This window comes from Festucalex cinctus, chromosome 20 (genome assembly GCF_051991245.1).
Source record: "Festucalex cinctus isolate MCC-2025b chromosome 20, RoL_Fcin_1.0, whole genome shotgun sequence".
NCBI classification, from domain to species: domain Eukaryota; kingdom Metazoa; phylum Chordata; class Actinopteri; order Syngnathiformes; family Syngnathidae; genus Festucalex; species Festucalex cinctus.
In genome coordinates this window covers 9,198,937-9,226,023 of record NC_135430.1, presented here as the reverse complement: position 1 = coordinate 9,226,023, position 27,087 = coordinate 9,198,937, and the positions used below count along the sequence as shown (strand labels likewise).

Sequence of the window (27,087 nt, the reverse complement as noted above, 5' to 3'; positions counted from 1 at the left end):
ATGTAAATTAGGTAATTTGCATACATTTGACGCAAAATATACCCACCCCAATGCAAATGAGACTCATTGATATGCAGCGTCTAATTCACTAACGCCAGTGCAAATAGCAACACCGCGTTTGCGTGACGCAATTAACGTTTTTGGAAAGCATGTATTAACCTGACGCACCTCGATCTCCGGCAGTGCATGCCATTTGCCGCACAACATGCACGGCTGATCACGCAGAGAGGAGAGAAAGAGAGAGAGGGGGGAAATATTTCCGTGTTAGTTTATGACACATAACATAACCCGGGCTGATCGGCAATGGCGGGGAGGCATTTTACGATCATTTTTACGTGCCAGATGCATACTGTACGCCCACGCCAACCTCTGAAAATATATTTTTAAAACACGATCACACCAATAATTTGTACTTTATGAATGAATGACGTCGTTGTCGTCCTCTCTGCTCTGTAGAGCTTAATGGCGCTCTAAACGCTTACTCTCGGTCCAACCTCGCTTTCTGATAATGTAATCTTTCTCGTAACTGTTACTATAACAACCATGTTCTTGGGGCAAATCCATTGGCATGTGTGGTAAATCAGGTGCAAATTTGCTCCAAGCTGTCAGTTTTGTGGGCGTGTTTGCGCCGGTATATGATTAGAGCAATATCCTTAGTGAATAGGTGGGTAACTGGGCGCAGACTGTGGGTGCAGTTGTGGTGCAATATTTCGTGCTATTACCGGACGCAGCGCATTCTTAGTGAATATGCCCCAATGATTGGTAATAGCACCCACCTTGGCCCGCAGCAAAGCCCGCCCCTTTGGCCAGGGCGGGAAAAGCCAGTCCCATCTGATTGGGCGCGGCGGTGGCCACTTTGAGGATCTGCTGTATGTCTGCCAGCTCCACCACGCCGCCCGCCTCGCCCGGTTTGACGGCGGCCGTGGCGGCGGCGGCGTCGGGCTGAAGGAGGAAGCCCGCCTGGAAGGGCTGCAGGGACAGCAGGCTAAGGGCGTCCCGCTGAGACAGACCCTGCAACGTGGACGCAGCAGCTGTGGCGCCCGACTGCTCCAGCAGGGGGAGGCTGAGCGCCGTCAGCCCGCTCGTGCCCACTGTCGGACCTCCTGTCAAGAAGGCGGGCTCCTGGGGAAGGCTGCAGCTCAGGGGCTCCACGTGGATCACCTTGATGCTGTCCAGGTGCGCCTGGTGGATCTCGTCCTCCGTGGGGGTGCGCTTCACCTGGGGGAGGGGAGGGGGCACACCCGACGTTACATAGTGGTCAGTCGCTTGCTAAACTATCGGAGCGTATGTTGTGTTTTTGTTGTCGTTCTGTGATCATTTTTGTTGATTTTTTTCTCTGTTGTAAAGTTCAAGAAATAATATTAAACGACAAAGGAATGTAAACAAGTCAAATGTTCTTCCAGTAATTCACATCTTTGCAATTGTGTTTGAAATTAATCAGCCAACTATTAATAATTTTAATCTGCCAAATATGGAAATCAGCTTTAGCCTCCAAACATCCGTATGGGCCAGGAGAAAAAGTGCTCTGCTTTGGAACACAAAGAATCGGCAAACAATCGCAAGGCAAACCTAACAAGTTAACTTCGCCTCATTCGACTTGGATCCATTTTGAAGGCTGATGTCATATGAGTTTTAAATAATTATTCAAGTGTTGAAAAACTGAAAGAATTCAAAGACATGGAGACCATTGTTACCTTGGAAACGTGCGATAGTCCCAGTGCCTCCATGAAGTGGAACTGCGGTGAAAGCGGGACGTCCTCGCTGTCATCCTGGCTGCCATCCTGAGCCTCCTGGACGCCAGTTTGAGCGGCGCCGGCCGCTTCGTGTTCCGGGACGTCCGAGTGGGAAACGTTCTTGTGGAGCTCCAGGGCGGAGCGCAACGGGAAGGCCTTGTCGCAGCGTTCGCACACGAAGCGGTGGAAATTGCTGATGCAGCGGCGGAGGTTGGTCTCGCACCACACCTGAGGGCGCAAACGCGTGCACACCAGACATGGTTCAGTCCGCGAACGCTAATGGGAAGATGGCGGCCGGCGGTGCTGACCTGCGCCACGTGAGCGAACTTCTTGCAGGAAAAGTCCATGAAGGCAAGGTCATTGAACCCGGCCGGGATGGACGGATTGGTTTGGATGAAAGGTCGCCCGCTGGGGTCCTGGGGGAGCAGCTTGTGGACGCCCGCGTTGTGACGCAACAAGCCGCGGTGGGTGCGAAACGAAAGACAACACAAGTCGCACCTGCAGCACAACACGAATCTTTTACACCGGTAGCATAGGCTGTGTTTGCGTGTGTGTGCGTGTGTGTGTGTGTTTGTGCGCATATGTACCTGAGCGTGGTGTCGGGGTGTGTGTCCATGTGCGCGTCCAGTTCGAGTCTCCCGCTGCACAACTTGAAGCAGATGGGGCAAGGAAGCGCACGCTCGTCCCCGGCCCGCACGCCGACCACGGTCGCATTCGTCATTGGCGGCGGTGCTGCCACTTCCTCCAATGCCGAGTCCTCCGTCGCCTGAGTGACATCATCATTTAGCTTCGCGCGCTACTGCACGGACAGGCGGGACGCGCTCACCTTCTTGGAGGGTGGCTCCTCGACACCGTCGTCGTCCTGGCCTTGGCGGCGTTTGACGGACGGACGGCGCCGCTTGGTGGGCGAGGGCGGGCTGATGGGCAGGAGGCCGCTGGGGTCCTTCTCGTGAATCTTCATGTGTCTGCGCACGGGGACACGCGCTCGAGTTACTTCACAAGTTGCTTAGGGAAAGGATTCCAACCAGGTTATCAGGAGTGCTGCAGGAAATGATCCAAATTCACTCCAGAGTTATTTTTGTGCGGTTTGTCTCTCCATTTATTTCAAAGCTCCATCGACTATGGAACAATTTTTGATGACAAAAGTTTAAAAATGTGTTCAACCACCATTGATTTGAAACAAAAATATAAAGTCTCAAATCATTCAAAGTAATAACCATTAAAAGAAAATAAATATAAAGTAAAAAAAAGTGAAGGCATTGACATGACTTGCTCCACTTCTTCATGACAGGCAAAACAATTATTTTCTCTCCCACTAGATGGCAGAAGGTCCAATGACGCTTGTGCATGCACCTATTGCCAGCCATACAAATACAACACAAAGCAAAGCTCCAATCTCACACTCACAAATTTGTTTGCAAATTGAGACAAGATTACATCAGTAGCTATAATTTTAGTGACATTTTTGTTTGGTTGTGTGGGGTGAGTTTTCTAATGCCAAATATATGCTTCGCTCAAAAAAATTCTGGAAATCATAAGAAGATAGGATGAAGAAGGAAGGCGTGCGTAAGGAAAAGATGAAAAAAGGAAGCATAAAAAGCATAGCGCTATTAATAGAGGCAGGCAGCAGGCTGGACGCCCTTAAGAGGTCCTGACAGCAGCTGACAGGAAGAACTTCATCCACCAATCAGGTGAGAGGACGGAAAGAGGAGGAGAACGCTGCCCCAAAACTCCCAGCACTCCATCCACCAATAGGAGTACGGGGACCATGCTGACTCGGCCCTGTGCTTGTGCTCGTGTGTGTGGCTTGTAGCAAACACACACAAATCATTTTCAACTTACAGATGAGCAACTTCCTTTACAGAGACAGAAAAATGGAAGATGACCAAGATGAATTAAAGTTCCTCATTAACATTCTTCATCGCCCTCTGATGGGCAAAACGTGTACTACTGCTTGGATGCTTACGCCCTCATTCGCTCTGTCTTGTTTTTAGGGAGTCAAATCAAATGTATCAATGTTTCATTTATTCTTTTCTTTTTTTAAAGTTTGCCGCCTGTGATTGGTCTCATGCTACTCAAACTTTGTTAAACACATGTTCACTCCCCCCCCCACCAATCTCTCTCTCTCACGTGCACACACATTGCTACAGGGATGTGTTTAAGGCTGGACTTGACTGATAAATGATGGGCGTTGCCGTCTGTGTGCGAGTGAGATGGGGGAGGATGGTTTAAAGTCTAACTTCCTGACTACACACATTCACAGCAGTCAAGTTGTTCTTCCACCATGGCGGACGGGTTAATGGCCAACTTCCTGTCACTGATGCTCGCGCGTGCGTACCTGTGCATGTTGCCGTTGGTGGTGAAGGTCTGCAAGCACACGCTGCACTTGTAGGGCCTTTCGCCGCTGTGCACCAGCATGTGGCGATCCAACGACGACGCAGAGCTCAAACATTTGCCGCAAATGCTGCACGAGTGGTCCGTCGCACCCGTGTCGGTGTTGTGCTAAAAACGAAACACGCCGGGTGAGGATGGCGTCGGAAACACGTCGGCTACGAAAGAGGAAGCGCGTACCTGTCTGATGTGCATGGTGAGCTGATGTTGCGACTGGCAGCTCTTGTCGCAAAGCGGGCAGACGTGGGCGGCGTGGTCGTCTTTGGCGTCCTGGCGGCGGAGACAAAACGACACGTCAACGGGCATCCGCGGGCTCAGGTACGAGACGGCGGTGCGGCCCGGACTGACCTGGCTACGTCGTACATTGCGGCTGGGCGGCGCTCTCGTTGATGATGTAGGTGTTTTGTTGGGGGAGGGGCTGGAAAAAGGACAAATAAGTCACGGTCAAAAATTGGGAGATCACCAAATACTTGAAGAAAATGATTGACTGCCCGGATTTTCAAAGGGTGGAACGCAGGCTCCCTCTAGTGGTACGTGAAAGAACTAATGAATCAAATGTTCAAGCTGACAAACATGTTTGAAGGGGATTTTCAAAGGGTGGAACGTAGGCTCCCTCTAGTGCTACGCAACAGAACTACAGAATCAAATGTTCAAACTGACATGTTTGAATCAAGTATTGTGGACACTTCAGTGGTAATTAACTTTGAAGAACAAAAATACTTTACAAAATGTTTGTTAGGTCATCATAACTTTTCTGTCTTACACTTGTCGAAACACGGTATTCTGATTAATACTGAGTTTATGGAATATGAGTTACGCATAATAACCCACCACTTTTTAGCCATCTCAGGCGGCGGCCATTTTGCGACATGCTGTCAGCTGAAAAGGACATCACAGTTGCTCAGGGCTTGAGCTTAGGCGCTGTGATGTCATTTTCACTCAAAATCAAGTGGCAAAATAGATGCCCCTTGAAATGGATAAAATCGGTTGGATTTTGCTTTTTCATTCATATTTCACAAACGCAATATTAATCAGAAGCCCCATAAAGGAAATAAGTCAATGACTGCGTTTTTATTGACCTTGGTGAGAGTCCTGGAGTGACATCACTTCCTGTATCTCCTCCTTCTCCATTAATGTTGCCTGCTGCTGACATCACTGCTGACATCATAGCGTTGATGGAAGACAAATCTCCTCCTCCTCCTCCTCCTCCGCCGCCACTTCGATCGCCATTCTGGAGGCTCTGTGGGGTCTCGCCCTCGGTCTTGGCGCTCTCAGGTGTGGCTGGTGGGCGGAGTCACATTGATTGATAGTTAAACACATTGAAGAGTTTCAAAAACAGATGGAGATTTGGAATAAAAAAAAAAAATACAAAAACTCACCCTGACAAAAAGACAAAGCAAACAAATCAACAGGCACATCATGTAATTGTACCTTTGATGTTGATGTTATTCTGTAGCATCTCCTCCACTAGCTCCGCCTCTTTGCCATTCATCACTGAGTTGGCTCCTCCCCCTTCTTGGTTCTCTGTGGCGTTCTCCATATCTGTGCAAGCACACACAAAGTAAATACACTTGCGTCACATGAGCATCACATGACATCAGTGAAAGCTGCTTTCTGACAGCCATGCAAGTGCTGATGACCAGAAAAAAAAGAAAAAAGTTGTGTCATGCACAAAGGTCATCTGAAAGGTCACAATGAACAGGTTAGAGGTGACAGGTTTTGTTGGCCAGCAGATGGATGCTTGGCCGCCAGCCTACTCGATCAGAGGGGACATTTTGCAAGCGGACCCTCGGCACACCTGTCTGCTCAAAACACACACGCACACAGTTTGGAGTTTGGCGACAAGAGGAGGCAGAGGAGAAGAAATGATGACCATTTCCTGTTTAGCTTCCCCCACAGGAAGACGTTCTCCAGAGTCGGCCACTTCCTCTTCCAGCTCTGCATGTGTGTGCGGGTGTGCGCGCGCGTGCATTCCATGTAGAAATGAGTTGGAAAGCTTGAGAGATCCCCCCCACACACACACACACACACACAAAACAGAAAAATAAGCATAGAGAAAAAAAAAAACACACACAAAGAGGTCACATTAGATGAACTGAACAATTTAAGAAGCTTACACATACACGGGGTGTACATTTATTTTATTTTTCATTCATAGTTTCCACTTCTTGTTTGAGGAGAGCGAGAGTGAAATTAGGATGACTGCTGACAACTGCCACTTTGTGTGTGCGTGTATGTGTCAGTGTTGCATTTCCACTGACCTGCTTGTGTCATGACAAGGCAGTAACAGGTGCGCGCGCGCACACACACAAAGCTGCATCCCAGGATTGTTTTTTACATTAGCATCATTCATCTTCAGACACGCACACATACACACCAAAGTGTCACTATTGGCTGATGAAGTGCCCAGGCAGCAGATTTTACAGCCGGCTGAAAACGAACAGCAACAGATGGTTGCAAGAGGAGGAGGATGATGATGAAGAGAGGAGATGGAGAGCACGCGGGAGAGCCGACATGTTTGTCAGGCGGAAGACGAGGCGCAAAAGAAAAGAGGATTTCCCAATGGTTGAAGGCACTTGAGATGTCGGTCGGGTCCGCGAAAAAAAACGCTGACACCCGAGCTCAACGTTCTTTGATGCAAAGCATAAATGCTGCCGTTACGCAAAAGTCAGTTTTGGTGAGTTCATCATCATCATCATCATCATCGTTGTCGACATGTCAGAATACATGACTACAATCACACTAGTTAGCATTTAGCAGCATGATCAATCGTGGCATCTCGAGTCACTGTCACTGTTCATCGATTCCAGCTCCCGTCAAAAAACAAAAATTGCTGTTGTGTATTTGATACTGCACTCTATAAAAAAACACGCACTAATGACATTTCTTGCAATACATAAAATTCAATTTTTTTTTGTCACACTGCATCAACTGAAAGCAGCTCCTTCTGCAGAGCCCAACTTTGCTACCTGAGGGTAGTATAAGACAGACAGGCGGATACTGTTAGGAGACCGTTTGTTCATTGAGGCGTCAACTTCTATCAGCTCATCAGTGCAGCACTAATATTAATCATTCTTCACACAAGATAAAGAAAATATGGATCTGAGTACTCATTTTTATGATTATTATTATGATTATTATTATTAATATGTGTTGTTGCAGAGATTAAGTTCAAATGTCCATTATTCTATGGCTCGTAACACCACATAGATACTATTTTGCGCTACTGTTAGCGTTTCCCATTATCTGCTAGCATGACCATTAAGCTAACGGACTGCAAAGCTAAACTATGTGGTTGTTTTAAGTGCAAAATGTGTAATTCTCATCTCTTGATGTAATGTAGGCACAGTATGAGTGGATATAGATTAGCCGCCGTGTCTTTGGAAGGCGTGATGTCGAGTGTCAGCTAACAGTCTGAGTTTAGCATCAGACGTGGGGGAGGGGAGGATCCGGTGACCATATGTTGACTATTTATGACTGCTTAACTGTCCTCCTCCTCCTTCTTCTTCTTCTTCTTCTTCTTCTTACTCCCCATCCTGCACAACATGGCACACACACACATGCACATACACACACACATTCCTTCTCACATTCCTGGAAATAGCCGCACAGGCCTCACTCTGCTCAAACTTGAACTTTTCCATCACATCTGATCTGAACACCTAGGACCCATCTACCTGTTGTCAGGCAACACATCAACAACAAGTTAGCCACATTAGCATGTGATGCAAACAGGGCCTAAGTACGTTGTGAAACGTATGCTCCTTTGATGCTGCTTTAAAAGACATCTTTATCATTGAACTTCATCTATGATCCAGTTGAGCGGGTCCCAACCCAAGTCCTAATTTGTCATGAGAGGTCATCAAGTGTAGGAAATTATCCCATTTTACTGAAAGTCCTTGTTAAGCTAAGATAAAACTGTTTTGTAAATTTGACCTGCGACAGAGAAGATGAAATATATTGAGCAGTTTAGGGTGACGAGATTTTCAAAATGAAAAAGCGTGATGCTACAATTTCGCAGAAATAAATTCAAATCACTAGTCAATCTGTTGACTGTGTTATTGCTTTAGCTATTGCCAAATGCTATCTTGACTTGACTTGGTTGACAGTTCAACAACACTGAACAAGTCAATGCACTCACATTATCCAACTTTTTTTGCTCATTCCCAGCAGTTATTGGAATCTGGCTGTGGCGTTTACCTCACACCAGTCCCGCACTGCATCATTGCAACAGGGTGAAATATGGGTCTGACTGGCGACCGCAGCATTAGGCTTGTACGTCTCCATTTTCTATGATTCTTAGACATGGGAAGCAGGAAGTAGTTCTAGTGTCCGTATGATGAAAACACACGTTATCGATTAGATGCTGTTAGTCGTATGAATCGCACTGACAACTATGTGATGGACAGAAACATGGCTGACGCAGTTGGCTTGCTGACTTGCTGGACTAAAAACTGGGATGAGTCTGCGTAAAAATCGGACTAAACAATGTGGATGGCAAAATACAGGACACAAGGCTCAAACGGGACTGACCCGATTAAACCGAGACAATAAGTTAAGAAATGTTTCAGAATTTTGGGGTGGCTAGCAGGAATTTGATCCCAGTAACACCAGTGGTTAGGTAGTGGATGAACTTTGAGCTGTTCGAAAACTACAGTTGCTTGCCTATTTTGCAAAGTCAACTTGTAGGGATACTTCAACATTGCTCATCTCTCATCAACTAACAGCTTCACATGTGCAACAAGACGGACTCAACATGGCAACATGGCAACATGAAGGGACGCAATGGTAGATACTGAATGGAGAAGAATATTTTGTATGCTCATTCAGTTGTATTATTTGCTTACTTTAGTACTGCTGCGGTTGTTGTGAACGTGTGACACAAAGTTTGGTTGAGAGGCAGTCGGTTTTGGATGGTCCAGTTAATTAAAAAAAAAAAAAAAAATGGGTAAGTAAGTAGTAAGAAGAGTAAACGTAGGACGAGGACATGTATGAAAGCGCTTGTGTCTCCTGGCAACAGGAAGTTGACACTAAGAGGAGTCACAGGAGATCGTTTTGCTTCTTCCACCTCACACTCAGCTGCCAGCCACCATCCTCCACACTCACACTCTCTTGACACACACATACGCACACTCTACTTGTAAGAATGCAAACTGCACGTTTGTCTTCTTTTTGCGCCATCTCCTCGTCAACTTCCTCAACTCCTCCTTTCCTCCTCCCCGTTGCATCATCTCCCTCTCCGCCTCCTTCTTGTTTTCTAGCTTACACATTGGTGTGTGTGTGTGTTTGTGCGTGTGCATGTATAGTGGAGTTTGGAATCGGCGTGATAAAGTGTTGAGATATCATCAGACGTGTGTCAGCTCCACTAGGCAGCACCACAGTGGGGGAAGGGGCTGTGCAAAGGGCGGTTCCAAGCCAACCGGTGTGGAAAATGTCTACCAGCTGTCAGCCAATCAGCTCACAGATTCCTTCACTTGGCACACACACACACACACACCCACACACACTTTTACTGCACACCATTTTGACATCTTTCCTCATGTTTGTCATTATGTGCAAATTTTATTTCTTCTTTTCTTGTCTTATATAAATTTATTAAGCCACAAAGAGGAAGTGATACTTTTAACGCTCATTGTGCACAGGTCTTGTACAACACACACACACACACACACACACGCACGCACACACGTGATTGTAGTTTGAAAGCAGTGATGGAGATGCAAGGAAGTCTTAAGTAGAGGTTAAGTATTAGAGTAGAGGTAGAGTAGAGGTATTGACTGATTAATCAACAAGTAATCCATGATCAAATGAATCAACAAATATTTCGATACTCAAGTAATCGTTTAGAGCAATTGCTGAACTTCAAAATGTCAGAATTAGCAAATTCTAATTCATCACATAAATAATCAACAGATAAATCAATTATTAAAATAATGGTTAGCATGAAAGCTGAAGAATGAAAGAAAGTAGAGCCAAACAAGCTGATGACGACAGTAAAAATGAATCGAATTTAAGGGAGGGGGCGGAGCCAGCCACTCCAATGTACCCCAGAGCGCAAGGCAAGAGGGGTGAGGGCATGATGTCAGGGTGTGAGGGGGGAGAAGCACGGCGGCAGGCGAGGGAGGGAAACCACATTTTGTAAGAATATTTACCTCCAAAGAAACGCTCACTTTCTTCTATGCCCGTCTGCTACCGCTGCTCACACTGCAAGGACAACACACAATTATGTCAGTACAAAACACGCACACACAGTTATAAAAACGTGGCATGACCATTGAAGAAGTTTTACTAGAATGAGGAAGACATTAAATCAGAGCCCCCCCAAATTGTCTCTGATGTGCAATTGTGCTCCTTTTATCATGTGTTTTCATAGGCCTTTATTAATTACACCAGCTGCTGCACTTCTGACCATATTGTGGCGCTAGTGAGTCACAATTTGAAAATGGAGGCTCTTTAAACCTACAGAAGGAGAAAGCGGCGGCTTTATTGTGTACTTTGACAGGAAGATTTCATGCTAAACTTTAGCTGCATTTTTGTTGCATGTGTGTCTTAGTGTCTACGTTTACAGTATCTTGCATTTTATTTTTGCCCTGCGATTGCCTGGCAACCAGTTCAGGGTGTCCCCCACCAACTGCCCGAAGCTGGCTGGGATAGGCTCCAGCACCCCCCGTGAGTAATAAGCGGTCAAGAAAATGGATGGATGGATGGATGAAATCCTGACTGTGTCTTGTGTGCAATGCAATGACAACCCGGTCAATCCTGCTGCGTTGCCAGGATTGGTGCTATGTAGAACTAAAAGCTAAAAAGTCCTTTATTGATCATTTTGTTGTACACAACACATTTCAGGTATGAATGAGAGCCGTATCAACAACGTTGTTGGGAGATGTTCATCCGTGTCAAGACGACCAACCGGAGGAGGCAAAGACGATAATCTGGATGGAGGGATGGAGGATGGAGGGATGAGGGCAAGTGGAGAGGATGGATTTGGGGAGGAGAGCGAGATTAAGAGCTTAGCGCCGGGCTAATTACAGCGCGTCAAGATGAAAAAAAACAAAAACAAAACATGAGCGGCATCTTCACGCTGGGCTAAGTGGCTAGCCGCTAGATGGAGTAAGGTGACCCTCACGCTAAGCTAAACAGCTAGCCACCAGATGGAGAAAGGTGACCCTCACGCCTTAGATAAGTCTCTAGCCACTGGCTGGAGAAAGGTGATGCTCACGCTGAACTAAGTGGCTAGCTGCTAGTTGGAGAAAGCTTACTTAGCCTGAGCATCACCTAAGTGGCTAGCCGCGAGCAAGAGAAGCTGCTGCTGGCAACAAGTTTGAACTTGATTCTCAGTAGCAGTACGAGAGCAAAAAGAAGAACGTATTCATCTTGCCCCCCACCTTGTAATAGTCTTCTTGATAGCATGTGATGCTAAAACCAAAAGCAAGGAAACAACATTCACAGTGTTGTTGTAAGGAAAAGTCTATAGATGACAACAGAAGCCCCCCCAAAGCCCCACAGTTCCTCTGCTGAGTGTTCAGATGCTTGCAGATCACATGATGCTGCAAGGAAGAAGTACCAGGATGACATTAGGAATGTTGTTAGGATCCACGAGGCCAGCACGGACATGCCACATCCACGGGACGGGAAACCCGAGAGGAAAGAGAACAAAAGGGAGGAGGAAAGAAGTTAAGAAGAAACGAAGAGGAGGGAAAAATGAGGGGAAATAAATAAGTAAAAAGGCATGAGAAGGAAGATGGAAAGGGGAATGAAAGAAAAAGAAAGGGTAAGAAGGAAAGAAAAAGGCATGATAAAGAAAGAGGGAAAAAAGTGACAAGAGGAAACAGGAAAGAGGGAAAAAGGTAGAAAAAAAGCAGAGAAATAAATGAAAAAAGGAAAGAAAAGACGGCATGATGGGGAAAAGGGCAAGATGAAATGAGAGGAAGTAAAGAAAAAAAAAGGGACGAGAGAAATGAAACGATGAAAAAAGGAAGGAAAAAAGCTTATCGGGTTTTTTCCGGTTTGTTTTTATAGACCAAAAGTTCTGGCACCAAAAGATGAAGTCATGACCTTTGACCTTTCATTATCATAAGCATAATCATAACCATAATCATCATCATCATCATCATCATCATCATCATCATCTGCTGCAAGTGTGAACCGAGTCACGACTGGGCGGGATGCAATTGGCGAGAAGAATCTGGTCGGACCAGATGAGCAACGCCTGAGCAACGCGGCGCCTGATTGGCTGATGCAACGCCCCGCCCACAGCACCTCTGCCTGTGACAGACCCATGCAAGTCCCAGCATCACCCACGGCAACGCTGATAGTCGCTACACGCCCTGCCATCCACAACTTCACAACGAAACCTAACAGAATCAAAGTTCACCTGTTGTCTGAAGCTTAGCCGTGATTGAACCTGAACCCTGAGCAACCGTGATGCCATTTTCAGTCGTCAGAAAGCGAGAAAATGGCCGCCCTCTAAGATAGAAAAAAAAAATGGGAGGGTTTTGCTATTTCACTCATATTTCACAAACACAATATTAATTAGAATGTTGTGTTTAGACTAGTGGGGCTGCATCGAACATTTTGTTGGAGTGAATATAGCAAATGCGCAACCTGCCTGCTGAGAGCACACTTACCCACAAGGCATCTCTCCCTGCCAACGGTGCCACAAGCACAAAGTCAACTTTTCAAGTGGCCAAGGGGATAAAGGGCATCACAAAATGTTGGTCATTAAAGACCAGCGGTGACGTCATCGTTAGCATCATCAAGAGGCGGCCGGTGTGTCGCTTCCTGTATGATGACAACACGTGTGCAGTGTGCACTTGGGCCCAATGTGCGGCCTTCTGTCATTGCACACATGGCACGACGGTTGGGGGCTTTCGGGGGATGTCGACGTGCAGAGCAGCTGTCTTGCTCTCACGCACGCCGACAGGTGCCGCGGACAGCCTCCATGCACGCTAACAGATGCTAAGGGATGCTCACAAGTCCCCTCATCACCCTTGCCAACATCATAAACCTCCGACTCCAATGCCTGACCTTTTTCATCCAAATGAAATCATTTATTTCAAAGTAAGAGCTTTCCATTTCATGAACAGAATCTCACACACACTAACAGAAGCTAGCGTGTCTCTTCCATCACTTTAATGTTGTCATGTTTGTCAACATCATTGACCTACTACTCCAATAGGTGGCTTTATTTTTAACAAAATAAAACCCTAACTTCACAAGGAGAGCTTTCCATTTCATGACATCTTGAATCAATACGCACACAGCGCAGCTGCACAACAAGGCACACATTCATGTTGAACAGCTGCCACAAACACACCGCCTGCGTATGTGCAAGCACAATCGGCATGTGTGCGCACAACTGCGCGCACACATCAGCACGTGTGTGTAATCTTGTCGTCCACACGGACATATGAGTCTGCAGGGGGCGCCGTCACTCACATGTCAAGCGTCACCGTGATGTCACAAGCTCGCTAACTGTTACACTGGCTAACAACAAGATGAAGGACGTGTTTGGTCATGTGACATTAAGTACAGTTCCATCGTGCGCGGTGCGACTTCCTCCCTCCTACTCCATCCTCACTTCCTCTCACTGTTTGCTTGCCATCTTTTCTTTCTGCCAGTGGCCGCGAGAGGCCAAAGTACGAGGCCACGCTGTTGGCCAATCGCGGCGCACGATGCCGGCTACACTCCCATCCAGTATCGGGCCACCGCAAGCGGGTGTGTGTCTGTGTGTACGTGTGCGCGGCAATGCTGGGAATCATTCACTCATTGCCATGCGGGTCCATGTACTTTTCGGCCATTCGTTTTTCCTTCTGAAGCAAGGACACGGAAAACGGGAAACAAACCGATTTCCGTTTTGATGTACAGTCTTCCCTCGCTATAACGCGGTTCACTTTTCGCGGTCTCGCTGTATCGCGGATTTTTTTTTAAGTGCAATTTTGCATATTTTATTGCAGTAATATACCTATTTTATAAAATTTATGACATTTTGAACATTATCAATGTTTGAACAAGAGAGAAATGTGAGAACATGTAAATGCCTCAATGAGAAAAGTGTCTAAATTGTGTGGTAGGGGATTTTAGAGCCTTAAAACATTTATAAGAATTGTAAAACATAAAGCTAACTACTTCGCGGATTTCATTTATTGCGGGTATTTTTTGGAACCTAACCCCAGCGGAAAACGAGGGAACACTGTATATGAACAAATAACGGGAAACGAGTCGTCTCCCGTTTTTGTTGAAATAAAAATGAAAAACGAAAAACGGGAAACGAGCCCGAGCCTTATCCGATGTTCTATTATGTGTTTATTTAGCACAAATCGGGAAATGAAATGTGGCCGTAAACCGTTTTTCGCAAGCTGGTTTCTCCTTGACCCGGAAGCCGTTCATCTTTTGCGGCTGCTGCAGTAGCAGCTTGCTGCCCCCTAGTGTCTATTTGGAGGATGGAGGGATGAGGGCGCCTATTCTTCGGGACTTCCAAACATGGCTTTAGATGGCTATCACAACTTGATAGTGGAAATGAAAAATAACGGCATGACGTCTAGTGAAATCGCTACACATCTGTGTAGCCAATTTGGCCCTATAAGAGGACTTTCAGAGAGAAATGTCCGAAGGTGGCTCTCAGATCATTGTCTGTCAGAGGCCTTGAAATAGACACTAGGGGGCAGCAAGCTTCCACTGTAGCAGCAGCTCGTGACGTGCCGCAAAAGATGAACGGCTTCCAGTCAAAGAGAAACCAGCTTGCGAAAAAGGGTTTATGGCCACATTTCATTTCCCGATTTGTGCTAAATAAACACATAATAGAACATCGGATAAGGCTCGTTTCCCGTTTTTCATTTTCATTTTTATTTCAACAAAAACGGGAGACGACTCGTTTCCCGTTATTTGTTCATATAAATAAAAAAAATAAAAAAAATAAAACGGAAATCGGTTTGTTTCCCGTTTTCCGTGTCCTTGCTTCAGAAGGAAAAACGAATGGCCAAAAAGTACACGGACCCATGCGCTACACTAAGATGGTTATATGTAGCGGACCTAGATAGTTGGGGGGGGGGGGGGGGGGGGGACACTTTGTAGTGACGATTGTGTCAAAATTGACGTTCACTCACTCGCAAGATTTTTTGATAATACAGCTGACTAAAAATCTATTATCCAGCCATCCATTTTCTTGACCGCTTATTCCTCACAAGGGTCGCGGGGGCTGCTGGCGCCTATCTCAGCTGGCTCTGGGCAGTAGGCGGGGGACACCCTGGACTGGTTGCCAACCAATCGCAGGGCACACAGAGACGAACAACCATCCACACTCACACGCACACCTAGGGACAATTCGGAGCGCCCAATTAACCTGCCATGCATGTCTTTGGAATGTGGGAGGAGACCGGAGTACCCGGAGAAGACCCACGCGGGCACGGGGAGAACATGCAAACTCCACCCAGGAAGGTCCGAGCCTGGACTCGAACCGGAGACCTCAGAACTGGGAAGCGGACGTGCTAACCACTCGACTACCGTGCCGCCTAAAAATCTATTAAAAAAAGGAAAAATGCAAAACTATTTCCACAACTATTTCCATGCCTTTTCCCTTGGTGCTGAACATCAAAACAGTTTTTCCTAATAAAATACAAGTGAAATAAGTTAATAACTGATTGATTTTTATCAACAACTAATTAATTAGTTTATTAAATTTAAATTAGTGATACATCGTTTTGAGACCTTGTTTACCTTAAAATTGGGGCTGGGTGAGTACTGATACCAGGTACTGCTGTTCGAGCCGAGCCGTTTTACGATTAAGAGCTAGAGATTTTCCAATAATTTCATGCAATTTTAAGGAAAAAATGCTATATTGGGATATATATGCCTTTCTTCAAATTGAAGAGTCATTGTTTATTTGGGGAAATTTTCTGTCAAAAATACTAGTGGTATTGGTACTTGGTAGTAACTATTTAAAGGGATACTTTACTTATTTAACTATTTTTGCAGTCAAACATTAATATTTTGCCTATAATAAATTTGATATTTTCATAATTTTTTTAAATACAATTAGTACCTTTAAAAACACATCTTGCAACTTGCTGTCGACTGACATCACAAGGGCTCAGGTAAGGTTCATGTGAATGTCACATGACCAAATCTAGAAAACAGGTGAGCTGTGATTGGTTACCCGAGCCCTTGTGATGTCATTTTCAGTCGACAGCAAGTTGCAAAATGTGTTTTTAAAAGGTACTACTTGTATGTGAAAAATAATGAAAGTATCAAATTAATTACAGACAAAATATTAACTTTTTATTGCTATAAAGTGAAAAATAAGTGAAGTATCACTTTAAAGTTGAGTATTCGTACTGGTATCGGTCTGAAAAAAAGTGGTATCAAGCATCCCTACTTAACTTGTCCAAATTATTCACATTTCAGTCTCTCAGCAGTAAATATGTTTGCTCACTTTCTGATGGATGTTACGGACCAAACCACTAAGTGAATCCCTAATATATGCATAGATGATAAAAACATGCATTTGTATTTACTGCACTGTCAATTGATGACGTCTTAATAATCATTACTTAATTCTCTTCTAGACGACTCGCTGGCCATGATAAGAATCTCAAATTTGTTTCAAGTGAGATTTCTGTAGGAAATTTCCCTATCAACACACACTCCATCTCGCCAATCGTCAATTATTTTGCAGCAATGTTGGGGACTACAACAAGACAAGACAATACACTTGTCAATCACCCAGCTAGCCCCGCCCCCAGAGTGTCATAAAACGCAGGCGCTTTGACATGACAGCCTTTCGTACATGTCCGACCAAGCAAACAGCATACAGACCCACACGCACACATCGACAAAGTCAGAGTGACGACGTCGCTTATCAGCGCCGCAGAGATGCTGAAACAACACGCTCGCATCCTTCACTTCCTGTCTGGAGAGGAAGCAGGAAGCAGCGGGGGGACTCTTTGTGGGCCGAGTTTTCTTCTTCTCTTTCCGTACCCCCTCCCCCTACCCGAACAAGGCACTCAACTACATTACCCACAATACGCTGCTGGCAGCATCAGCCAGGATAGTCGCGAGAAGTTACCAAGGAGGATGCGTCCATTTTAAATTGGGTGCATTGCAACTGGCCTCGGTGTGTGCGCGTGTGTTGGGGCGTGGTCGCAGACCAGGTTTCAGTTAAGTGAGAAAGCCTCTTTTGTGTGTGCGCCTCTAGGCAACGCACGCACACACACGCACAGGTTTACCTCTGTGTGTGTGTGTGTGTGTGTGTGTGAGTGAGACTTTCCCAAGGGAGGGTTATTGTAATTTAGACAAAAAGTTGAATGGAGTTTGATGGTCGTGCCTACAGCAATACACACCTAAGACCACACCCAGTCTAACTTGCGCGCACACACCACACACACGACGACCCCCTTTGTCCCACTCACGCCACCGCAAACGTACTTATGAACATAAGTTCCAAATAAGAGCGCCTGAGATGAAATATGTCACATGCTCCTGTCAATAATCGGTGGTGTCACATGATGGAGGCGTTGTTAGTTGGGGGGGGTTCGAGGGGGACCACACGAAGACGTCCGATTCCGGCGGACTTTGTGACATGACTGGAAGAGGCGATGTCAGCAAGTGCGAGTGCGTGTCATCACGAGGCGTGATGACGATCGCCATCGTGACATCGACACGCCGCATCACACACAACACACGAGCTGGTTAAGAAGTGCAGCAATCAATCGAGTCATCGTTTGCAGGTCTTGTTTTAACTTCCTGACAATTACAGGGCTGGAAAGAAGACTTTTGCAAACTTCTGCTTTTACTTTGCCGAGTTTCTGACGTGATGTTGTGGGAACGCAAACTGCACTTCTGCACCATCAATTTGTAGTGATCGCAAATTGGGGCCGATTTACAATTTTTGGTGCCAGAAAGTCAAGAATAAAATTATATATATATATATATATATATATATATATATATATATATATATATATATATATATATATATATATATATATATATATATATATATAATAATAATAATAATAATAATAATAATAATAATAATAATAATAATAAATAAAAATAAATGTTTGGGTTTTTTTTTGTTTTTTTTACTTGATTTGAACCATTCTTGATTTATATGCTGGGAGGGATACCTTTATTTGAATAAAAAAATGGAGATAATTGAGAAATAAAAAAAAGTTTTTTGTTTTTTTTTATTTAAATCTGATTCATCAATTGAAAAAAAATAATCACGGGATTAATCTATTATGAAAATAAGCATAAATCACATTCGTAATAATCTCAGGATTTATTAGGAATTTTGCTTTTTTTCTAAAGTAACAGTACTCTAGTACAATTTGTGGCTAGTCGACCGCTTCTGATGATGACTGAATTACAAAGTCCACCAGATAAAAATAGGGCATTGGGAAGGACGGATATTTCGGAAACATCAATCGTTAATCCCGGCTCTCCAATGACTGCAATTGCACTTTTTAGAAACTATCGAAATCCACTATAAACAAATTATTATATAGTGACTGTTAAGTAGGAATTGTAAGCATCAGTGTGTGTGAGAAGTGTGGGGGCATGCTGGCCCTTTCTGCGGTTGCCATGGTAACAAGGTGTGTCCTGTGTTTGTAGAACAAACAATGGTACCTTTTCAGTGGAGGGAGGGGCTGCATGTGCATGCATTCCTCCTCGTGTGTGTGTGTGTTTGTTAATCTATGATGTCACCTGCATACGTGTGTGAGATTAGCGTGTATAATAAGGTTTAGGCTACTTAAGTACAACGACACATTCAACAAGTGACACACGAGTTTGCAATCACACACAAAATATCCAATCAATCAATAGTAAAATTGAACCGCATGGGCGCAAGCTGTCATTGGATCACTTCTGCTATTCAACCCCTCCCTCCACGCTTCCTTAATCTCATTAGCCCCAATGCTAATTTGCCAGTCCGGTGTCAGGGTAGCACACGTGAGGAAGAGACATGTCACGTGACATATGCATACATACATGTATACGAATATATTAGGGCTGGAACGTTTTTTTGAAAACCGTCAAAACTAGGAATGCACGATAATGCTATTTTCAACCGATACTGATAAACCAGTAATTTAGAAGTGCCGATGTTGATAACCGATAAGACGATAATTGTTTGCAAAAATAACTTGAATACAAATATACTTTTGAGTCCTACTACAAGTCTATCAAATACATTGAAACATTGTATAAACTTTGCACAATGTTTCAATGTATGTAAAGCACCATGAAGCTGAATTTTATTGATATGAGCCACAACCACAACAGCTGGACCAACGTGGCATGTCTATAATTATTGCTGGATTTCTTTATTATCTGGTTTATCTGTATGAAATCAAATTGGTCGATAATTGCCGATAATTATCGGCCACCGATATTATCGTGCATCCCTAGTCAAAACCGTTCAGTTCAACAGTTTCAGTTTGTTCATTCCATTCGGTCTCGTTTTTTTTTTAATCAGATTATCCCCCTTTTATCCTCGCTCTAAAAAATACAATTGACAAGTATACTTGTCAATTGTATTTTTTAGAGCGGTGCTAAATGGGGGCGAATCTGAGCATGCTCCACTGTAAATATCAAACTTGGAAACAACTTTACTGATGCCCAACCACCGGTAGATGACATCATTGCCCCATTTTATAGGAAATAAACACAGTTTCAGAGTCCATGGGAGAAATGGCTGTATTTTGGCAAACCTACATTTTTCTGCTGTCAATTATAAAAGAACGGGACGGGACAAAAAGTAGGGAGTCTATTCTGTTATTTGGTAGATTCGGTTTATATATAATTATTGAATGGAATATCACGTGAGTATTGGAAATGTAAACATTTTCTATAATGACTGGCAGTGAATTGAGTTAAGCACATGTTTATAACTTCTGATTTGCAAAATATTGGGAGTTTTTGTTTTAATCTTACACAATAAACATCTTTGATTTAAAATTCTAAGAAGACGTTCAGGGACCTCCCAGGGTCAACAGTATGTTTTAAAAAGTTAAATACAAACAAGGAAATAGCTCACTATTTATTGTCTACAGTAAATAAAGTTTTCCAAAAATTAAAATATCTGAAATGTTACTTATGTTTTACTTATCTTGGATTTCATTTGAAACAAAAACAGAAGGTGCAGAGGGTTACCAGGGTCAGCAACATCTCGTTTTATTATTCATATTATGAAGTGAACTGAAAATGTAAATAAAATTCCTTGAAGTTAACATGATTTTAAATTGATCTATTATCGTCTATATGATTCTTCAAAAAGGCCTATGTCGATATTCGTCAAAATGTTGGACAGGCCAATAATCGGTCTCTTAAAAAAAAAAAAAAAAAAAAAAAAAAAAAAGTGTGAACCTACACTTCAAACGCTACAGTAGTATAATTTGATGTTTGATATGCATTACTTAGCAAATTGCAAGAAACATGCAGTTTCACTTTGTTGACATTTCAATCTAACTCCCTGCAAAATGTTGCGCTTCAATGTGTTGCTGTTGCTGTTGGGACAATTTCACTTGGAATCAAGTAACCATCTCACTTGTCTCCGTCTCCTCCTTCTCCTCCGTCAGCAGCCAGCTGCCAAAAGTGTTTAGTCAGCAGCGGCTGGCGGGGGAGGAGCGGGGAGCCGGCTGCTACTTGAGCAGCGCTTTAACTCTTTGCTACTCCTCCGAGCCGAGTGGATCGACTTCCTGCGCCAGCGTGTTGAGGCACCGCGTGGATGTCCGACCTGTTGCGCAGGATGCCTGACGCGCCGCAGGCTCACCCGTCGAGGTCGGGCGTGGCCCGGCGCTGGGGGTTGATAAGCGGCTCTGATACGCGCCCAGGCGAGGACTGCCCACCTCCCGCCGCGGCAAATCAAGACGTATTTACCGCCGGGACAAAGTCCGAGCTGTGAAAGAATGCCAGAGTGGACGGGGAGGGGAGGGGGGCAGCTCAAGTTGATGTGTTTGTTTTACGGATGGCGGCCATATTGACCACTGTCACTTATCTGCGTGTGGGCGCAATACATCTTGGGATGTGTTGCTTTTCTAGTGACCAGAGTTGTTCCAAGTTTTACAGCACAACAAAAAGGCCACCTAATGAAATGTTCTCTTCCTGCTTAGATTGCAATTTCACTTTTCCTTTCATTTCTCCAAATGCTGCTCACATACTTATCTCTCTTCACAGTAGGCTTGTTCCGTTATTTATTCACATGTGCATTAAGTTCAGAACTGTGTCTACTGCTGCCGTGGCACTCCAATTTCCCTCACGGGATGAATAAAGTATCAAACTATTTATGTATCTCTGTCTCCATCTAAGCTAGTGTATAGGGAGGGGTTTCCAGCACAGCCACAGAAGCACCAGAACTTTCCCAATCTCTCACGCATGTCACTGCATCACAAAGTTGATGAGGAGGAGGAGAAAGTTGAAGAGGGAAACAGGAAGAGGCGGACCTTGTGTTCCCATTTAAAAAGTAGATCAAGGAAATTGAGTCGTTTATAAAAGGTTTTTAATGTTCTTTAGCATCAGTTGAAGAATTCAATGAGGTTTTTAACACGTTTTGCATGTTTTTTGTTGGCCACTTCTAGAAGGTTTGTAGTATGTTTTATTCTGGAAAGCTTCTTAATGAGTTAGTATCAGAGGGAGAGTTCTCCAGGGTTCCAAATGGATGATTCCATCACCTGTTGCCGTGACAACATGAGGCTAACGTGATGGGTCAGTGAAAAAGACTTGAGACTGCGAGGCGGAGCAATGCGTTAAAGAAGGGGGGGAAGAAAAAAAAAGACACTAGCGAGTGAGCCATTTGCTCTGCGGTGTCACACTTGAAGAGCCCCACCCATCTACATAACCCCCAACTCCTCCTCCCCACCTCATTGTCTGCAACACTCACACAGGCCGGCAAGTTTGAAGCGCATGGATGCAGGAAGTGATTTGTGCTTTCTTCAACTTTGGCCTGCACCTTGCATTTATCTCTTCCCCTCCCTCGTCGCCATCTTCCCTCATCCGCTGGGGGGATGGTGGGGGCAGGGTGGGGGGGACTGGGTGAAACCTAATCTTATCTAAAAAAAGGCGCCTCTATAAATAGTGTCATGCGCACAACGAGACACCAGCGGCGGCTCGCATCAACACGGCTTTCTTTCCTACGTTTGTCAGCAGCTTTCAAAAAAGACCAGCAAAAGTTGACAAAGAGCTTTTCGGCACACTCACGTGACTCAAAGTGGATCACTGCGTGTGTGTGTGTAACATGAGGTTAATGTGGAGACAGCGAGCGTCTCAGAGGGACCATGAAAGCTTTTAATTAGCTGCTTGACTTTAGTCCCCACTGACACATACACATCCCACTGAAACTCTATTAACGCACGCACACACACACACACACACACACACACACACACACACACACACACACACACACACACACACAAAGCAGTGTAACAAATAATTGACTGCAAGTGTTTTAATCCACACTACAAGAGGGGGCAGTGTATCATTGTTACATCATATATTCAAACTTCAAACTGATGTAAAAATTGGCTTTTCAGGGTTGCAATTAGAGGTGAAATAATTAATCGATTTAATCAACTAACCCACGGAAACCGTTACAATGTCTTCTGAACATTCCTTTGCAGTGATTAGGGAGTCAGGACGCGTTGGCAATCATTCATCATTCCCGACTCCCAAATCACTAGATTGGGATTTGCAATCATTTGCTTTTACTTGGGGAACAATGTTTTTTGCAGCTTTTCTGATGGGTTTTATGGACCAAGCCAGGAACTAAACCAATCAATCAATCAATTTTCTGTACGTCCTGTCTTTCACTAGAAGGATGGATTTTTTTTATAATTGCGAGATTAAATGATTATTAAACTTACTGTTAGCCTTCCTGTGTGGAGTTAGCATGTTCTTCATTAAAGGGACCTTCAGTTTGAATATGAGCGTGAGCCACAATCCAGAGTGTACCCCGCTTCACACCTAAAATCAGCTGGGATCGGCACTACAGAAAATAGACGGATGCATGTCTAAGCATGTGTGGGCGCGGTCTAAACAAAACGTTGCCACCACTTCTGATAGCATCTCGTCATTCACATTGAACATTTCAATTGTTAGACGACTTGAAAGATTATGTCAACGTAACACAATCATCAAAAGCGGAGTTTTTCAAATGAAGCGCCACCAGCACGAGCAGCCTCTGTGGTCGCGCAAACATGGCTGCAGGCCGTGCGTGCGTGCGCGCTCACAATGCAGGAGGAGGAGGCGGCGGCGCACAAGACGCCCTTTGTGCCCGACGCATGTTGGACGACATGATGGCGAGGCCCGCCTCTCGGCCAGTCAGGAGGAAGCATCCTCCGGTTGCCATGGCACCCAGGAATTCCCAGCGCTTTGATGTTTGATTGGCGCTCCTCCCTCCCACACGTGCGCATGTGAAAAGAGCCGAAGAGCGCACGCACACACATATGCACGCGCACACAACAGTGGACGGGCCAGTTAGACGGTGAGAGGCGGAGATGCGCATCAGCCTGCGGTGAAACGTAACTGCCTGGACTTTCTTCACTGGAAAGCTAACATGTTAGCATCAGTGGAAGAAATCCACAAGCATTTCAATGTGGGGCAACATTATTTGACGATTTCTACAATTTTCTTTTTTTTTTTTTACACACATTTTAGAATCAGTTGAATTCTAGAAGGGTTAGCATGAGTAAAATTTTTAAAGTTGATTTAAAAAAAAATAGCTTCAGTAAAAAAACTTCTAGGAACAGCTCAACGTGCATTAGCATCAGAGCTTCAATGGAGGGCTAACATGTTATCATCAGTAGAAGATTTCTAGAAGCATCTCAACATCTACTTGCATCAGCGGATAACTTATAGAAAGCTTGTAACAAGTTTTGGCATCAGTGGATGACTTTTTTCACTTGACTGCTAACATGCATAATGTTAGCATCAGTAGAAAAATTCTAGATGCACTATATTTCTTTTAACGTCTACATCTCTCAACATCAGTAATTGACTTCTCGAAAGTTTAAATGTGTGATTGTGTCAGTAGAAGACTTCTGAGATCTTTTTGACATTGTTAGCATCAATGAATGACTTTACTGTATTCGCTGGAATACTAGATCTAACATGATAGCACTAGTGGAAGAATTTTAGAAGCATCTCAACATTTATTAACATCAGTGGATGACTTCTAGACACGTTCAACTTGTGTTAGCATCAGTACAAGACTTCCGGGAGGTTTGAATGCACGTTAGCACAAGTGGAACATTTAGTTTCTCAACATGTTTCAGCATCACTGGATGACTTTCACTTGAAAGCTAATAATGTTAGCATTAGCGGAAGAATTCTAGGAGCATCTCAATGTGTTGTACATCAGTGGATGACTTCTAGAGTGTTTTAAACAAATTTTCGCATCATGGAAGAACTCAACATTTATTAATACAAGTAGAAGACTTCTACAAAGTTTTTTTTCCCTTTAAAATCGTGATCAGAGGATGACTTAATGCAGTTTTGTGACATAGCTAAAAGACTTCTAGGCCATTCACATGCTTTAACATCTTCAGAAACCTTTTGGATGGTTCTCAATGTAGTTTTAGAAGGCTTTTAACATATTTTGGCAGAATTGCATACTTTTATTTGTGTTAGCATCCATATTTATTGTATTTTTTTTCAAAAAAATGACAAGGTTTCTAACAGTTATGATCACTGGACGACGTTCTACCACTGTATTAGTTTGTATCCTCACTTTAAGACAATCACCACCATTTACGATGACAATTAGCGGACTTGTGACTATTATATGTTGTTATCTTGTGTCATTTTAAACCTGTTTTTGTTATCATTTGACCTTCATCTGTCACCATCTTCAACATCATCACGTCACAGCACCACACACGCACACAAACATTAACTAACAGAGGTCCATCCAACAAAACTTGTTAATTACACAACTTTTACGGTTGTTCGACGTGACGTCACGTTGTGCAACAAGCATCACGTCGGTGTCTGTAGTAACAAGTTAAGTGCAAAGTTACCGAAGGCGGTCGCAACAGCCCTCCTCAACTTCGAGCAGCTGTCAATCATTGACTCAGGCAGATAAGACACAAGCGGCGACGTCATGACGCCTCACACACGGCCAGCATCCTCCTCCGCGCAATGCTAAGCTAAGCTAAGCGGCTAACGAGCTAGCCGCGGTCAAGATGCTTTAAAGAGTGACGTGCACGAGTGAAACAACGTGGAAATTCAACTAGGAAGCTGTGCGCGTGCGCGTATATGAGATGGTTGGGGGGCGCAGAGGGGGGGAAGGGGAGGATGCAACAGGCGTCACGTAAACGGCGACGCTAAAAAGTGTCGAAAAGGCGTCGAAAAAGTGAGCAAAGCACCACAAAAGCGACGCTTTCCGCCCCCCGCGGCGACATTCGACGGCTGGCCGTCGCGTCGACGAATTTTACACGACAACGAGGCTCACTTTCTTGATAAATTTGTCTGGGCAAGGTCACAGCACCAGTGTGCAGCTAGCAGCTGTTAGCTACGATGAGACCGGAAGCCGAGCCCGCGTCCCTCCAGATTACAACAGATGAGCAGAGGAGAAAGGAGTTATACATATTTGTACTTGGAAAAGCTATTAAGTAGTTTACGTCTTTAGATTAAGTAACTAACGTGCACTAAGCTGTAATCAGATTGGTGATGTTACGGAATGATGCACAGCAAAAGTAAGCGCCCATCGTCACATCACACATTGAAGTCAAGCGACGCAACCTGAGCAGGCATTACGAGTGACATCCTTGCTATGTGGAAGCAAATTATGTTAAATAGTACGATTTAAGGTCTCGCAACAATCAGCCGACCCACGATTCGACAGTTTCTCCACAACCGAACTCAACAGGTGGCTTTACTTTGAAAGCGCCCACAGGAAGCCAGCGCTCTGCTTGCCGCTGGCCTGACGGTGGCGTCTGCTAGCTTTACACATGGCCACTAACTAACTGACTGACGAACAGCGAGGCTCCGACCAAAGTGCACCCGAGATATGGATGCTCGCCTCCGGCAGCCAGCACACTTTGACCCCACCCGTAGAGCCCTCCCCGCGGCTAAAACCTCCCGACGGCGACTCCCCGGGAACAAAGTTTGTCCCGAGAGTGCGAAAAGGCTCGAATGAGCTTCAAAGTGCGGCGAAGGAAGGAGGAAGGGAGCCAGCCGCGCTGAATTCCACCGCTTGGATGCGCATCAAACTAGGAAGCAACGCGGGGAGGGAGCAAAAGTGCTCGCTCGCCATCTTAAAGTTGACTTGGCACACGGCAACAAGTCAACAAGCAGCCGACAAGTCACAAATAACACACCCGTTGAGCACCAAGCATCCCGAAAAAAACAACAACATCAACACTTACGGTGAACTTTGTTGGGGTTGGGCTGCTTGCGCCATTGAGACATCGTGGCGACCGAGGATGACGACGAGGAGGATGACGATGAGGATGAAGATGAAGATGAAGGCAGTGACGGCGGTGAGGCTGCAAAGTTGGTCCGAAGAGGAGACGAATCAAAATGGCGTTTCCGAAGGGATGTGCAAACTTGGACAAACTTTACTCCGGCTTCTCCTCCTCCTCCTCCTCCCTCCCCCTCCTCTTCCTCCCTCCCTCTCTCTCTCTCTTCTCTCTCTCTGTCTCTCGCTCTCGAGTCTCTCGCAAGTTACTCGAGTCAAAAAGACTCGAAGAAGAAGGAGAAGCTTGTTGTGTGTTCGAGTCGTCGGCCTCTCCTCCTCCTCCGTGTGTGTTTCTAAAGCCGCGCACTAAAGCCCATCACGTGTTGTGTGTTCATGTGTGTGTGTCTCCAAGGGGACGTGGCCATCAAGCATCTCTGTGCACGCGCGCGCCCGCGCCCGCCCGCGGGAGGCTTCTTCCTCCTTTGCGCGCACGCGCAGCCAAGCAACTTCTTTGAAACTTTGTCGTTTGACGAGTCGACTCTCGTCAAACACCACCGCCCCCCC

At 44.9% G+C, this 27,087-nt stretch overlaps 1 protein-coding gene across 2 annotated transcripts in view; it reads right to left on the bottom strand.

Moving 5' to 3' along the window:
* The window catches only part of rreb1a (ras responsive element binding protein 1a), a 34,101-nt gene extending 7,098 nt beyond the window's left edge, over window positions 1-27,003 (bottom strand). The window contains exons 1-12 of one of the 2 annotated variants that reach the window (XM_077509460.1): window positions 26,492-27,003; window positions 10,277-10,328; window positions 5,556-5,666; window positions 5,204-5,405; window positions 4,473-4,542; window positions 4,305-4,394; window positions 4,072-4,235; window positions 2,560-2,698; window positions 2,321-2,499; window positions 2,042-2,231; window positions 1,695-1,961; window positions 777-1,218 (exon numbers count right to left, since the gene is read on the bottom strand). In XM_077509460.1, coding sequence (XP_077365586.1) covers window positions 777-1,218; window positions 1,695-1,961; window positions 2,042-2,231; window positions 2,321-2,499; window positions 2,560-2,698; window positions 4,072-4,235; window positions 4,305-4,394; window positions 4,473-4,542; window positions 5,204-5,405; window positions 5,556-5,664 — 1,852 coding nt within the window. In that variant the 5' untranslated portion in view covers window positions 5,665-5,666; window positions 10,277-10,328; window positions 26,492-27,003. Of the gene's footprint in view, window positions 1-776; window positions 1,219-1,694; window positions 1,962-2,041; window positions 2,232-2,320; window positions 2,500-2,559; window positions 2,775-4,071; window positions 4,236-4,304; window positions 4,395-4,472; window positions 4,543-5,203; window positions 5,406-5,555; window positions 5,667-10,276; window positions 10,329-26,491 lie in introns of those variants that run through there. The other variant, XM_077509461.1, reaches the window with a different exon arrangement.
* Between the last annotated feature and the right edge of the window lie 84 nt (window positions 27,004-27,087).